Source organism: Bombus flavifrons, chromosome 4, assembly GCF_040668555.2.
Source record: "Bombus flavifrons isolate JBK064 chromosome 4, iyBomFlav1_principal, whole genome shotgun sequence".
Classification (NCBI taxonomy): domain Eukaryota; kingdom Metazoa; phylum Arthropoda; class Insecta; order Hymenoptera; family Apidae; genus Bombus; species Bombus flavifrons.
This window is the reverse complement of record NC_138445.1, coordinates 12894961-12912416: the sequence shown is the minus strand read 5'-3', so window position 1 is coordinate 12912416 and position 17456 is coordinate 12894961. Positions and strand designations below refer to the sequence as shown.

General features: G+C 44.2%; 1 protein-coding gene across 5 annotated transcripts in view; it reads right to left on the bottom strand.

Moving 5' to 3' along the window:
• Cda5 (Chitin deacetylase-like 5) overlaps positions 1-17456 on the bottom strand; it is a 41643-nt gene that overhangs the window by 11255 nt on the left and 12932 nt on the right. For all 5 annotated transcript variants that reach the window (XM_069110743.1, XM_069110740.1, XM_069110742.1 and 2 more), the window contains exon 2: positions 2240-2417. In XM_069110743.1, coding sequence (XP_068966844.1) covers positions 2240-2247 — 8 coding nt within the window. In that variant the 5' untranslated portion in view covers positions 2248-2417. The remainder of the gene's footprint in view (positions 1-2239; positions 2418-17456) is intronic.

Here is a 17456-nt window from a genome sequence, read left to right as displayed (position 1 = left end):
AATATCGATTTTTTTATTTCGTTAATCGTTTTATGATCATCGTTTTGGCAAACAATGGCAGGGTTGGTATACCTATGATAACTTGGTTGGAATAGCATGAAATCTTTTTTACGAAGTTTTCATCTCGTAGAAATATTCGAGGATCGTTTTACGTTTTAGGTTTCAGGTAAGTTAATCACTATCCTTAATGAGACATGAAATCCACATTAAGCTCGGTTTACTTTAGGTTAAGGTGGTATTCTGGTCTAGAAATTTGAAAAAATCGAAAATTTTTTGTTTCATATTTCCAATGTTTAGACATTCAAGAATATGCCCTTGAAGGATTTAAAAAAATTTCAATTATTTTATGAGTTACAGCCATTTTTGTGGCACAGCATCTGCTCCGGTCCGACCGGGAACAATGTGCAATAAACGGTAGACGCTGACCGAGTACCAACGTCCCAAAACTTTAAACGCGTTTTTCTCGAAACTACTTGTTTCGAGTTGGCGTGCACGATATCTCAAGTTCTAATAAACCGATTTATTTTAAATTTGGTCTGAATATTCCTTATATACTCCTCTATCGTCCGGATTACGCTCAGCTCAAAATCTTTAATATTACTATTTTTTAAACGTTTGGAATCGTCAAAAAAACGTGCGAAATAAGAAATTTTTTTCAAACGGCCGTCATTTTGTGAAAAAATGTTGTATTGACTTTTCCAAATTTCAGACGATAGCGGCATCCATATTAATTAAGAATCCGTTCGCATTTTTTGTTTCGGATGATCAGATGGGTTGATATCATGCACGCCACGACACCCCATTTTTTTGGCAGCACCCACTTTGCCAGCTCATAACTCTTTAAATATTGAGTTTTCTTTTCAGTGAATTTTTTACGTAATCTCGAAATATCAATAAACAAATGCTAAAAAGAAGGATAGCAAAAATATTTTTTGTTTCGCTTGTACAGAGCTTCAAAAATCGCCCGAAATTCATGCCTTTAGACTATAATACCCCCTTAAGCAAGTTTTATTACACATTTACTACTCCTGACAATATACACTTATCTTTCTATCTTTCTAGGGTTCCAGTAAATTACTTAGTATTATCCTTAACGATACAGCCAGAAGTTCGGTGATTGTTAAAATTTGGTATTCTAGTAATCTGTGTTAATAATATCAAATAAAATCTAAATGTGAAAATAACGATTACTTGAAAGATCGTATAGCCGATTAAGGACAAGTAGTTCGTCCGATGATTCACGCGAAATTCCCGCAGTAATTTATCAACTTTTATACTATTCGCCCACTATAAAGCATCATTTTGACGTACAACGTGACTTTTTCCATCAAACATGGTGATTCGACCGGGAAACAAATTTTTTCGATTACCGACTCTATATCACGCGAACCATCTCGCGTAAACGAAATTCTTTTATTCGATATCGAGATGTTTGTTAAAAGTATATGAAACGTAGCCGCCAACAGGCGATTTTAGATGGTTGAAATTTTAGTTCGAACAACAGAGTGTAGCGCATTTGGTGTTATCGAAAATGTTTAATTCCACGAATAGTGCAGCTTGTTGGTGGACGTTCTGAGGCTTGAGAAGCATTCTGTTCAGGTCTGGAAACGGACAAGAAATAGAAATCTCCACGGAATCTCGTAATACACGAGTCCTGGGAATACGGGAGAGTATATCCATTAGACTTGTCTATATCTGGACGACAATACCGCATTTCGCTTTTGATCCGACTCCTCGTATTATTCGCTCGAGTTTCAATTTACCGCGCTACCAATTTCTACCCGTATTAGTTGATCGTGTACGAGAATCGTTTCCACGTTTTTGCTCGCAATCCGTTTGTTCACCCGTTTGCACGTGTCCTCTCGATCAATTATCAGCTGATTCGAAGAAACGTTCCGCGACTGTATTTTACAATGAGAAAAAATGTTGGCTCGACAGTAGGACAAGAATTATATATTATAACTCTTCTAATCATTTAATTAAATTGAGTTAAAGTTAAGTTTAGTTAATTAAGCTAAAAACTGGGATTATATATCCTGTTGTAAAAACAATATAATTAATTTAATTAATAATAATAATTAAACATCATTATAGTTATTATCATTATCATTAAAATCATTACAGTAATAGTTCCTGTTAGAACAACTAAAGATAAAATTAATAAAATTGCTGTAATTAAATAAGTTTATTTTAAAGTAAAGTTCGATGCATTAGGATAACTTTCGAGGATTATACTTGCCTGTACATTAATCCCCCTGTGCAGGATTCGAGCAAAGCACCGCCAAACACGCAAACATAGTATTGCGTACAGTCACGAGGATGAGGGTAATATCCAAATTCCTCGGGACACTCGAATTCCAATACCGCTTCGTTTCTACTCGCTCTGGCGCTTCTAGGAATGGGGTTTCGTTGACATTCTGAAAGCAGAATAGGATACGATTAAGTTGAGACACGTTCGATATCCGCCTCCGCAGCAGAAGTGGTTTAACGAAAAAATTCAGAACGATAAAAGATACTGTCCACGGGGATCCGATACAGTTTGAATTATAGTAGTGTATGTTCTCGTATCTCGATGTGGATCGGTTGAGGTATTGGAACGTGAGCGGTAGACGAGATGGTGGATTGCGTAACGCGGATCGTAAGTAACCGGATTTTTTGGTCGACCTTGCGCGTACGCACATTCGAGAAATTCGAGCAACCAATGTTTGCAGATTCGGATGCACCACAACAACGACTCGGGAAGGGAAAGGGGCAACTGAAATCGAACACTTGGCGCCAAATTTTTCGTAATCGATACGATGTAATCGCTATGGTGTGAATTTGCGAACGATATTTCATCAGGAGTACAAGGGAGACACGTAGCGAGCGAGATGCGTTGCGTTTGACAGCGGTTGCGGTGCCACTTTGTTACCAGCTAAATAACATGCTATCGTTGAATATAGTTTCTACGTTCTACCATTGTTTCGCCTGCTGGCGGATTCGATTATCCCACTAAAGCTTTCTGGCACAACTTCATCGTGAGACCGCGCCACCGCTGGAAAGACGAATTGATTTGTTAGAAACGTGACTTACGCCATTCCTTGTTGTACTTTCGTCGTGAGAATACGTGCCTGTACAGTAACGCCTAGGCCGGCTGCTTGTATGTAAATCCTTTTTCACGTCGTTACCACTTCTATAACGGTGTTACCGGAGTTGCGGCTAAACTGTCAAAATCTATGAGTCAATGCTTCCGTTAGATGTCCTCGTTCACCACTCAAGACAGGGTAGCACGAGTGTGTCAAATTTGACAAAAGTTAGGAAAAACGAGAAAATGGTAAATACATACGAACGAAACGAACTATACGAGTCGAAAGTTGGCGTTCGCTTCTATTTTCCAACTTTTCCCCAATTGCCGATCGAAAGCGATAGCAACCACGTGCATCGAAAGCATTTCTGGGTCAACGTTTTTGCGCTCAGCGGAGCTACGAGGCGCGGTGAAACCGTGGAACGCCGAACTCCCGGTGTGTTTCTTTACCTTCCCATGTGCGGCGAAGGAATAACAGAGCTATTACATAATTGTCATTAGGCTGCGCGCATCTGACGCGCGGGATACCGGTAATGAATTTTTGTTGATGCGAAGGACGAGAAGAGACACCCGTTGCCGGTAGAATTAAGCAACTGTAATTGGAGACGCGGGTTGTATCGGAGCCGTTGCGAAGGTAAGCCTCGCGTAATAACTCGTAGACGCGATCGATCACCGAGAACGCGTTTAATTAGATCAAGACCGGTTTATCGAGGCAGCGGTCGGAAATTCAATTCTTTCGCAAGTTTAACACGCCCTTATTGTTCAACGAGACGGAGAACATTTTTCTATACGATAACACTAAGGAAGAAAAAGTACGAAAAACAAGAACCGTTTGGCCAACCTTCGCCTTCCAGTCTCGCGGCGTTCCATCCAAATGCTTTCAGTTTTGCAAGTAAAATATGAAGTCATGCGGCAAGGGTTCGACGTACGTTAGAAATTTTCTTCGTCCGACAGTGTAAAAACGGACGGCCTGGTTTGTAACCGCGAGGGTACTTTCTATTAGCGACCTAACGTGGTTCGTAACGGTCGCTGTTCGTAACATGCGTGAACACATCACGAATACCAGTCGTTAATTGAAATTACACGGAATTGTGGAAGCTGGTGCGCCGCGAAGCGCGATTAACGTGGCAGCCCTTGGCAAACAAACAAGAAAATATGATTATAGATGCAATCGTTCCCACCCAAGCGACTTTTACTTTTATACCTTGTTAATTGACCGACCTCGCTAAATCGCGGCACACATGAATCACACTTTCGTTTCGTAATACGAAAAGCTGCGTAAATCCTATTAAACCACTTTACGATCTATAATCATCGTGGTCAATTACCATCGCGTGGTCATCGCGAACAAACTATCTGCTGGAATTGTTTATCGAACGTGGCGACGATTACGAGGGCAACGCGCGTCCTCGTGGATGTACTTCGAGCAAGGAGACGCAACTTGGCGCTCTTCCCGGTGTCATTGAAAGTATCAACTAGCCGCGACGAAGGTCACCAGGAAAAATCGAAATGGAGGAAAGTGAGCTCTCTGGACTGCGTGACGGGATCGACCTTGAAGAGAATATAGTTCAGAAGGTACAACAAAACGAGCATTCGGACGAATATCCTGGTAGCGTTCTCTCGACCTTCCGGTAGACCGACGTCGACCTTGCCGCAATGGTAAGGCAGCTGATATTTGTCAACCCTTTCAATCGTTTTACAACTTTCCTTTTCGGAGGAATGGTATACGATACCGATAACCCATCTCGTCGTTGTTGTAAGGAATGCGACGTTGCAGTACTTACTGCGGTATCGCATCGAGTCGCAATTCAATTTCCTCCGCAGCGGCGCGATCTTTTCTCCTGGCGTGAAATCGATTTCGCGTGAGGAATCCTCTTTCCTTAAGAGGGATAATAAGATTTCTTACGGATCTCGTACGATTCTGACATTTGCCTGGCGTTCGTGTAAAATGTAATGCGATCGAGCGTCAGGGCCGATGACGAGAGGTGTTTCAGACGTTCTAGAAAGGCGAATAATATACTGATCCCGTGAATGTTCGCGCACTTTGGCCGCGATGGAGTAAATGTCAAATGAAACGCGGTCCCACCTTCGACGCGCGTTCCAATTTTTCGTCACTCGTGTACGCGTACATTCTCTGACCGTGCTCCTTGGCATTCTTTTAGCCGTTTGACCTTCGTTGTTAATGTGTCTCCGTGTATTTTATTTTTCCAATCAACGCGAGCTACTTGTTGTCGTTTGATCGACGTGTTAAGAAGACTTTGCGGATTCGTAGGAGGGCGCGTGCTCGGCCAGACATTCCTCTCGTTAAAATCTTGATAATGGAGAATAAACGGGGGAGTGGCGGTCGTGCGCGGCTCATTGTGACGGAAAAATTACAAAACTCGTTGAACGGCCGAGGCGGGTTTCGCAAGAGCTGCGGTTTTCGGCGGGTTCTTTTTGTGAGAGAGATACTCGCTGAATTTTCACATGACATCAACCGGGGGTGGGTGGCAAAGAGAGGCGGGAGATCGTGGATGTAAAGTTACACCATTCAGCCTTATTGAATGTTGCAGAAATGTGAGAACTGTATTACCAGACAGACAACGTGGTCTCATTATCGCTCACAATAAAGCCATCCTGGAGGAACGCCTTCTTCGATGTATAGCTGAGAAATGATTATGTTACGCTGATTATCGTAACGCGCGTTTTAACGAGCGCACTTTACACCGGGAGCTACCGGATTTTTGATTTTAAATCGTTAACGATTTCGTAGTAATTGGAAAAACCGTAAAACTATAATTTAACTACCTCGTGTTCGCGTTTGGAATTCTCATATTACAAAGCGTATGAAGCAGGACCAATCGCATCGGAGACACCAATTTGTTCGACACGAATGTAAGAATGGGATAATTGGAATCACGAACATATAAATAAATATTTAACAATGCAATATTAACACATTATCGTCGACAATTTGGTACGCGTGGGTTTCCATGCAATTAGTACCAGCGGTTGGTAATTTACCTAATCACAGTCTTGCCAGCTGTTCAAACATAACTTGGAAACCATAAAATCATTGTCCGTGCAAAACCGATAGGAGTACCGAGTTAAGTGACGCCTAAACATTTTGTAAAACTACCAATTTCAGGGATTTCACGGAATGTATCTAGCCTCTGGCAGCAGAGGCGATAATAGTCGAAATTTAAGAAACAGATTGTTTCTCGGTACCGATATTACCGTAAATTTGTCCCTCTAATGATCTACGGCCATGTAAGCTGCCTATTTACCACCTATAACGAACTCGTCAGTCCATAAATTTCGTAGTTACGACCTGTTAGAACGGCTAATTAGAATTTTTACACGCTAAGAATGAAGCTAGCTAAGTATGTAACGAAAGACGAGGATAGCTTTGCGAGACGCTGGAGACCTCTCTAATCGATTACGAGGTAAATATCATAACGACAACCTAATAACATCTTCCATATTGCAAGGAGCTCGGTACTTGAACACCGTACGTTCCTGGAATCGCAGGATCACGCAACAGTTGGTCCGTGCAAAAGGAAACGAACAACTCCTTCGAAATATGAAAACCGGGAGGACGATTTTCATCGCCACAACGCCATCGTAAACTTTCTGTTGCCTCGTAAATTACGCGGTTTACGATTGTGTTTTTAACGAGATACGGATCTTTCGAGATAAACGTGCATGTAAAAAGGGCTTCGTTCGGAAAGGCTACCGTCGAAGTTCGCGATAGCCGAGAACCGCGAAACGGGAAGCGATTTTCAGTATCGAACGGTGGAGCGATTCGCGTCCGTAGTTTGCAAAGCAACGAGAGTCGCCGGGGCACTCTGTAAATCATAGGACTATGGTTTTCTAAGGCGTTACAAGTGGAAGTTTGCAGCGAAAGACGCGGGGCGAGGAAGGAACGACTTACGAAGCTAAGAGAAGTGAAAGTCATACGAATGGCAACGAGAGGGAGAAAAAGAACGCGGGAAGGAGACAGGCCGAGAAAGAAGAGCGAGCGAGAGAAGTCATGATAAAAGAGTTAGCGAGTGAATGAGTGAAAGTGAGTTGGAATACCGAAGCGGGGCTTTAAAACTGGAACACGGCTTGCATAATATCGGACAGTTTAAACAGTTTAAGGCGCGTGCATGTCCGCGGTTACCGCGTGTCCACCTTGCCACTTTGCTAAACATATTGCACGGAAATTTGCTTAGAATTTCAAGCCGGACGTCTATTTTCAACGTTCATTCCCATTAATTCTGAGAAGAGATCAAGATACTTCCGCGGTACCCATGGTCCGCCACTTGCAATTTCAATACGATTACGCAATCGAATACCATATAGAACATCGATAGTCTGTCCTTTCTTCGTTGCAACTACTAATTCCATATGTAAGACTCGCTTGTTAATGCATTGTACTCTCGAGTTTTCCCATGATTAATAAAGGTCCATACAGTTGCGGCAAATTAAATACCTTCGTTCGCGATTGCATGCAACGTGAAGCAGCAATTACACCGTTCTAGACTGTACAAACCCGAATCACGTTTGCTCGAGCCCGGGAATGTAGCAACGTAATATCATAAGCATACTCCAGTTGCATTGAGTTCCCGCCAAATAAACTCGCAGTCGCAGAATTACGGAATTGTATCTTGTTGGTACGATAAATTCAGATCTTAAACTTTTCGATTTTCAATTTTATAAATTGTGCAACGGCAACGAATTACCGAGACGGTTTCTGTATTGAATAACACGGTCGATAGGTGACTCGGAACTTTTCCTCGTGACTTAGGCTTTCCTGTGTTCCTCTCCAACGATCCGGCACACGATCTCGGAATAATTTGATTACTCCCTAGCGATCGGAAAGGATTGCTTGATGATCGAATCAGCTGCGCGCACAATTACCGTCGAGTCACGCGTCCAATTACGCAAAGGAAAAGTGTATAATTATTATAGATCCAGAATGCGCAATCCCTAGCTTTTTGTAAGAACACACCAAAGGCAACGAATCTTGTCTTTGCTTCCCATTTATGGAATTCTCTTGTTTTGGAAGGGTGAACGTAAACTTTGAAACTGATTCCATCAGTCTCTTGGGTGGAGTTGATGATGAAATTTATAGAAATTGAAATATTTTGTGATCGTGTCGAAATTGAAAGACTCTGACAGAAGCGAAAGAAGCGAACTATCAGTTGCGATTGGGAAACTATAATTCCCGTATTAAGCTCGATCGTAAATCAAGGTAGGAAGAAATGTTGTCATTAACAAATGACATCGCTTATAAATTGGACGTAATTAACAAAATCGAGCACACGTTACTACCGATTTCTACGCGGAAGCGCAGCAGTTTGCATCAATTTCGTGATACAATTTCGAAGCCTGCTTATTCTATCTAACCGCTGTTAGTGGTCCCACCGATCAACGCCAAACTGAGCGGATTTCTCTTTCCGATATAGTTTCCTCGCGGCACGAACACCCAGATTGTCCGTGCACCGGAGCGGAGTTTCGCAATCTTGATAGTTGTGTGCGCCAGCAAAAAGAGGAATTTGTGAATCGAGCAAACAGCGTGGAAAACACGGGCCTATCGCGTCGGCGAGTCATTCCAAGTCAAAGAACACAAGTAAGTACGATTCACGTCGTGATTTGCTTCGAGTTTCATTGCCAGCCGCGATTGCCGCATAACGGATAGGCGCACTGTTAATTTCGATGTTTTTCGCAACTGGCATGAAATCAGAATGTTGGATTTCGCGCGATCGAACAGTTTTGCCGAGTATATCACGAAAAACGAGGAATTTCAAGCATCGCCTTCCTGTCGTTCTTGTAAATCTCGAGAATTTATACGACTCGTTGAATAGACTTCCGACTTCAACAAAGAGAGAGAGAGAGAGAGAGAGAGAGAGAGAGAGAAAGATACGAGAGTCTGTAAATCGAAGCATTTCCCTCGATCGACGCACCGCGTACTTCGTTCGAACGGTAAAACGAGCATTGCGTTTGATTCGCAATAAATTAAAAGCAGAATCGTTTCCGCGTCGATTTCACGAATACCTGTGATGCCTACGGGCTGGGAAATCTAACGAATATATCTGCTCCGGGTAACGGTTTTTAGGTTTCTTTGCGTGACTTTGGGAACCGATTCCCACTTTAAGTGGAGCATCGAATCGTAACCGCACCGGTTACCGTCACCCGCTACACCCTGCGTTTTATTCAATCCGATACAGTCTTGGAACACGATATGATTGGCGACCATAACGAAACGGCTCATACAGCGCGTCTAAAAAACGCGCATCCAATTTGCCTCGCGTTTCTCGTTAGGATCGAAGCCTTCTTCTTTACGAATTACGTAGCCGTCCTTCGAGGACAGGCAGATCCGTTTATCTAGGAAGGATGAAAGATAAAAGGATTGAGCAATACATAGTAACGAAGTGGAAACAGTGGATTCGGTGAAACATCCGTCGACCTTTCTCATTATTAAACGACGGAGAACGACCTCGAAAGGAAGGGACAAGTGGAAAACTAGCAATCACAAAGATGTGCATCGTGCTGTGTCTCCGCGCATGGGCATCGTATATGGTAATAATCAGAAGATGCATAATGCTTTGCGCAATCGTCTATCAATCCAGCCATGTATTCGGATTAGGTGAGAATTAATCCTTTCGACATTGAGTGGACGAGTGAAAGGTGGAAATGTTCCCTGACGATTAACGTCGACAAGTGTCGTGCAAGCAAGCGCGTACGAATCAGCAGAACGAAGACGCGCGCCAATAATTAACAGTAATTGCGAGAGTATTGTATTAGCGGTTCGCAATTAAATTCATAATCCCAGCGATACAATTGCAAGATGGAACGTGACGACCGAGAATAACTTGCGACCCAGTTTCTACATCACGTGGACCAATTACGTTCGCCGAGGAAAACTTTCTTGGGGAATTTCTCTCTCGAAAGCGATACAGTTTCGTGGCATTGTGCGACCACCCGCTTTCGTAACACTTACGTTTTCATTTACGGACTGTGAATATTCGTTACAGCGACATTTCATCGCCGACAAATAGCTTTGTCGAGCTAACCATGTCGAGCTAACACGCGCTAAACTTTTCCACTTTAATACGTTTCGTCTTTTGTCTTTTTCTTTTTCATATTCATAAAGGAAACTTTTAAAGGATAAGTCTATTAGGCAACTGATTAGCAAAAAAGCAAGAATCACGTACCACTTGAGCGGCGACCGAACAGGTGTTAACAGATTCCGATACGCAAGTCGTATCGTGCAACGACAAAGACACGACCTCGATAGTTGTGCCATCGCGTCCATGGAAACTGTTTTCTAGTCAGATCGACGAGATTCCCTCTACTCCAGCCGTAAACCGAGTATCCTCGGGTGAAAGAGAATTTACAAGGCCGCAGGCTTCTTGGTCAAGTGAATCGGTGTTTCTAGACGCGCGTCTTAGTAAATGGATGCAATCGGGTAACGGTGCCTCGTCCACTGGACGGCCTTAAAAGTGAAAAGACGCATCTGCCAAAAGAGGTGGCGATGAATACGAGGTCTCGTACTCGTATTCATGCATTTCCGCCTGTTTCCCTTCGATATTTCCCGCAGTAATTCCGTTTTACCTGGCGTACGGAATACGTAATATAAATAGCGTAATACAAATTTGATAGAACGAGACAAACGCGCTTTCGTAACCAGTGGACGACTCGATAAAAGCGAAACACCGACCATAATTTAGCGAGATCGGCCAAACGAAGTTAAAAGACTTCCGCCGTTCTTCCAATCAACGATATCGAACTCTGCATCGACCGACCGTTTAATCGTATATCTTTGAAAAGTCTTTTTTCAATCATTAAATTATTAAATCATTAATTAATTAATTCTTTTAACGTTAACGTTAGTATGGAACGTATCAACTGCTAACTTCGAGTAGTTTATTTAACAAATATAGGTAGCAAAGACCAGCGCGCGAAAGTAACGCTCGCATATAATGGCTAGTTGCTTTTAACGATCGATTTCCACCGGAATATACCTACGTATTAACGTTTGAGAAGAAATTGGCAAGCAATCGAGTCGAATTCCCACGTGCGAAGCGGCTAATTAGAACGTCGCGTTATCGAACGGTTGTTCGGATTAGAAGTTATTGACCGACGACGCAACAGCGCGAACGTGACTCACAGTGACGTACGCGACGCGATCGAAAGCATATTTTACGAAATAAAACTTTACAATCACGGGATGCCGTGGGATAGGCTGCGCGTCATTCCCCTTACCCTTTTAGCCGTGATTAATCGTCTGTTTAAGAGAAAGACCGCTGAGAGATCGCGTTTGTTCGCAGGGCTGCTTGCAACTTCATCGATATACACGAATGCAGAATGGTAACCAGTGAACGCCCCTCGCTCCAGTCTTCAATCCTGCGGATCACTTGGGAACACCTACTCACGATTCGCTGGATCCCTCGGCGTTATTAAAGATACTCCGACCTCATCGGCATTCGTGCCTCGATCCCACGATCTTCTCTCCCCTTACAAATCTCTTCTACTTAAGTAGCGACCAAGTGCCGGAAGACGAGGCCGTTGATGCTGCGTGGGCAGCGAATTCACCGAATATTCAAACAGGACCTTAACCTTCCGCTTAGACCGTTAGGTAGATGAGCGCGCGAATCGTCGTGAAAGTAAATTCGTGAAGTCATAGCACGAGGAAGAGGAAAGTAGGCGTGAAAGGAGATACGTGAGTGAGTTTTTTTAAAACATTCATAAATTAAGTTGCTGGATAACAACTTGCATAAAGGTACTCGTTGCGTTAGATGCGGAAGAAACCGCTATCGATCTGCGATCGGTGCAAGACGTCAGATCGGTAGCGGCAATTCGCGCATAATCAAAGAGTCCGTATGAAAGAAGCGTATAAGGCGCTGCCGTTTCTCGAGATGATAGCATTGTCGAAGCGGTAAGTAATCAGTAGGTGGTCGAAAGCACGAATCACCGATTGTTTAACCTTGCAATTCAGGTTATGCAAAAATCGTGCGAGACGGAGAACGTAGAAAGCGGTTACCTCGTTAAGCACGATTATTACGTTCCGAACGAACACGTGATTAATTACTATGCCACGAGATTGACATCGAACATTCGTTGCATCGACGAAGACAATTCGGAGAGATTACCTTGTGACGCGAGAAGAGAGTACAAAGAAAGTACGAAGACGGAAGGTTACGCAAGTTAACTTCTGCCAAATATTAACATTCGAAGGTAGAAACAAACCACCGCATTAATCCTCACGAATCACGCTCCGAAAATTCATCGCGGTTATTGTTAAATAACAGACAAAACGTTTGTTGAAAAAAATTATTCCGCGGATCCAATTCATAATTCCGATGCCATAGATTTGATCGCGTGAAAAGCACACAGGCGTGGAAAATGTACCGATCGGCCATGAAAGTTACGCAGTTGCAGGGGCGTGTGCGAACAACGTGTTTAACCTTTGCTATTTCGATTCGCGTACAGCCACGAGTTAGAAAGGTGCAACACGCGGGACACGGTGTTCGTTTCAAAATTTCCTGAGACCCATTCCCACCGTCTCCATTCTAATTTTCATCTCGTGTCGTAAACAAAGCGAAACGCGCGCAGCCGCTTGGAATTTCCTTAGAAATTTGCATGAATTCGCGATTCCCTTTATCTCGCCGTTAACTTTCGACCGATTCGTGGCGTCGTGAATCACGACACTAATATCGAAATCCGGGGCACGTAACGTCCATCGAAAAAGATCCTGAACGATGACTATCACGCGCAAATCTTTCAGATAAATTACTCGTAAATTTGAAACGCTTGTTTCCATTGAAAATGACAAGCGAGGAGAAGAGAGGGATAGATGTCAAAATGTAGTTAATCTTGCCTTTCTACGCGTGACTCGAAACGATCACTTTGCGAAATTCTATGCTCTCAGTGGAACAAGAGAGCATAAGACTCGCGTGATGAAGCAAGTGGAAAAGGAAGGTAGTGATCAGGCGCGATCTGCTGTGCCCGTAAGTACTTGTAGCCGTGATTTCAAGAAATCCGACGTTCGGTATATTCGAAGTATAAACTACTATTGTACGCAAAGTTTCAACATCGGTGTCGTGTTAGCAAGTCTGTAAGTAGACCGAAATACTTGATATCGACAAAGTAGCGTTTGACCACCGAATTAATTTACGAGTGTTCGTCGAACCGTACCTACTTTCGGATATCTTACGTCATCGTTATTTAGGCACATCTTTTACTATTCACGCTCATTTTTCTCAGCCTGTATCGGCGATATTTTAAACATGCAAGTTTCTCTTCGTTCCACAGGTCAACGGCTATAACCCAAATCGAAATACGAGTTTGCGATCACGGACTACGAAACGTGAGGAACCCAAGACGCTCTTCGAGTCTTCAAGACAGAACTACCGATAGAATGACATTATAGATTCTCGGTATGGCGCGTTAGTTGTCGAAGCGGTACAGGGCATTTTCCATGAGAATATTCCCGTGTATTAACTAGCCACGAACGTCCGCGAGGTTTCGAAAGCATCTGATCTCACTCTCGCTATCGCGGGCCGGGCATACCGTTATCTTTTTCGCGCTCGATATCCGATACGGTACGCTGCACACCCACGTAAACGCTCGACGAAGTGAAACACACGTCCGCGCACTGTGTGTGCGGGAACGGGGTACGTAATGAGGTGAACGGTTCCAAGGGACAGACAGATACACATCGAGTGTGCCCTCGTCTCCTTTTTACTCGGTCGATGTTCCACGCTGTGGCCTCCAGAAAGAGGAGACGCGACGGAGTGGCAGAAGTCAGGTTAACATTTAGTAATCGATGAACGGCCAGAGGGCTGTGACTCGTTTCGCGGAAATCGGAGAAGAGTACCTCGTCGTGGTTAAATACGGTGATAAACGTAGTAGATTCCTAGGGGCGACACGTTCCTGACCCGGATATAACTGAACGCACGAGTATCGTTACGTGGTTCTCCGTTTCGTCATTCGTAATACCAGGACGATCTTGAATGCTTTCGATGTCTCGTCGCGAGACAACCGCGACCGAGGAAAACAAAGGACGCGAAACTTTCTATGGAAAGCGGTGGTTCTACACGAGAACCCGTGCATCGGTTCTGCCGTTCTACGTACGAATGGAAATTAACCGTTGTACCGTCGGTTATTATAGTCACTGAATCCTAAACATTACCTCTTTCTCGCGATTAATACCGTCTCGAAGTAACATTCAGACTATCTATTCAACGTTACCGCGAATTCTAGCTCGTAATCGGTAGAAATCAGCAACGAAGTTATCGGTGACAGCGATCTAACCGGTAATATCCTAATATCTTTTGCTTCTATTCGCGTTTCCTAACAAATACCCCCTTGATTCGATCTATCTCTCGTCCCAATTAATTTTCGGCACGCGCAACGTTCATTGTGTTCAAAGGCTGTGAAGGCTAGGAAAGCTAATGCTGTTGGCCAACCATTAGCCAGCCATCCTCGATTTAAGGTGAGGCAACCGATGGCCTGCAGATCGTTAGAATAGACGTAGTAACGCGTCGAGAGAAAAGATAGATATAGCTTATCTGAGGCGCGAGCGAGTTTCATTCTCGACGCTCCTGTTAAAACATGCATCTCTCTCGCGCCCGCGTCGACGTGGAAGTCACTGCACCCACGTAATCGACGTGCACACACCTACGTCTCGTTGTATGGCTTTCTGACTAGCGGATTGACTAGCCGCTGCCATGTAACGAGGTGAACGTTTGTACGCGGCCGCCTTCGATCTTGGTTTCAATCGAATCAGCTGACCACCGGGAATGGCGTGAACTGACTCGACGTTTCGCCGCGTATTGTCGAGCTATAGCTCGAAACTGCTCGGAACGTTTCTTTAACAAGCATGATACCGAGCGAAGGAATTCGACCAAGTACAATTCGCTAGACGAATGGTACGCCGATCATAAGAGATGCAGTGTTTTTCTACAAGCAGATGTTAATTAGTGCGCGACATAAATGCCGTATGTGTGAAATTTTCTAAACTAATGGACACGAGATGTTAGCAGTAATATTTTTACGTAACTCGAATCTTGCCGACTCCAGCAGGTTAAGAAAGGTGTTCACTCATCAAATGGTACGTACTCGGTTATGTATCTTCGCGCGTAATCCGAGATTAACCGAGGCAGAAAGCGTCTGGCTCGTCGTATTATCTCGTGCACTGTGTAACGTAAAATGACATTTTTCCTCTTCGCGACTTTTCGACTCCTCTTGACAAGGCTATGCGCACGGCAGACGCACGGTTACGCAAGGGGAACGGACAACCGGCTCGTTAAAACAATTGTCTTCGTACACAACCTTCTACCTGTTATCGACCCATCTGAATGACCGATCGTTGATCTCGTGAAACAATTAAGACCGTGTCTCCGTCGGTGAGACGGAACAGAGATGGTCTCACCTTTATCGAATTTCTAGTGTCTTCTTCACGCATCGCGATTTCGTAACCAAATCATCGACGACGCGCGTATTTTCTTGCTGCGCGATTTCTTTTTTTTTCCCGTTGCGTGGCTTTCTCCCGCCTGCAAGCTCCTCAGAAACGTGCTATAAATCAGACGTAAACCAAGTTTTGCGTTTGTAGACGCAATTTAAGACATCGCTTCCACGGAAAAGGAAAGCGAGCATCATCATTACTAAATATCATCGTCGGACGAAAATTGCGCAAATCTTACGTAAATTTTCAATGATGTTCTATCCAGCTGACCCAATGCGTCAGAAGCTATCCCTCTACTCGATTCATACGTTTTCTTTGTGCAAGCCGACATTTTTCAAATGAACAGATCAGATCCTGCAAATTCTACGGCGTTCACTCTTCTACGTAAAATATATAGAACGATGCAACGATTAACGTAAGCACGTTCTTTTTTGTTCTCTCTATCTCATAGACTTGGTTCTCCGTGAAACGGTGCTCGCGAACCTTCATGTATTTACCCGTATCTTGGTATTTCTATTAATAATGAAAAGTAACGCAGCGTTAGGCGGCGGTACGAGACTTGGACTCCTGGTTGAGCAATCGAACGCTGAATCGTTTCCAGGAGCCCGTTCGTCGAGCGATTAAACAGCGCGTGCAGGCGAGGACGACACAAAAGGCTTCGCTGTGATGCAACTGAATCGTGATGGAGAGCGTGATCGTGCGTTGAAAAATAGATCAAAGTCACGCGAGCGTGGATCGCGCAGGCTTCTACCCATTTCCAAATCGGTGACGACCTTCGGACCATTTACAGCGAGGAACAAAAGCTTCGGAACGATAACCGCGCGTAACCGGTCGACCGACGTGCATCCACTTTCGTTCGCGCGTTACGATTCTGTCAACACCACACCTGAAGTTCATTATCATATTGTTATCGACGCGCGTCACTGGCGCCCCTTAATGCAGGTGCTCCTTAATTGGATCGGCGAGAACGATTACATCGTGTTACGAAATCGCGACAATGTGACTGGAAATAAAATCGCCGAGTCGTTCTCGGGAATTAGAGCGTCTCCGATATTCGACGAGGAACTTATCGAATTGCCAACTTCCGCTTTCTCGAGGTGTCGCCAATGAGAAAGCGTCTCGAACGTGACACGCGTTTTTTGGATTTCGAGAGAACGTGGCATGATGCGACCGTGATCCGTCGATCGAAGGAGAAAAGAATAAGATACTCTCGATATCAAAACTGCGGGATGTCAGCTTTGAAAAGAGGGTTGTCCGAACGCAGAACGCGCGAAGTCAAGCGATACGTTCGTGCCGAAGGTCCGGTGCAGCGATTTCACTTTCACGAGAGCGGGACGTCGTGTCCGGGGTCAGAAGAAACAGAATTCGGCGACAATCGCCAATTGGAATCGCGTTTGCGATCCAGAGAAAGGCTGGATACGCGTCCCAAGGCTGCTGGAATACCTACACAGGCGTTACCCGTTTCTTCTTGTCCGACTCGAACGCCTTGTGTACGTTCACTCACGGAACTGAAGACATTGCCGTCGCTGCCGCGGTCGATCGTTGCGATACGCGTACGTTGGCGAAATCATCGTTTCATTTGCCATTGTTTTGAACTTGTTCGACGTTGGACCATCTCTGTTGCCACGGGATTGCGCGAATATCCCGTGACTCAAAATTTGTCCTGCGCGAGACATCCTCACGTCCAATTCTCGCAACCATATGGTAATGAGTAGCGATGTCTACGCGGGGTTCTTCATTAAGATAACGATATGATTGTTCTTGATTTTAATAAGCGTGTCAAGATCTTCATCGATGCCTAAAAATTTCCTAACCGACGAAGTAAGTTGATGAAATTTTCGCGATGCAACGTTCCCAGGAGCGAAGGCGAACAACTGACCTTTCGTTCTCGATACTCCTTCCCTCTTGACTTACCAACTAAACGCGAACCAAGAGTTAGCAGTGGAAAAATCACTC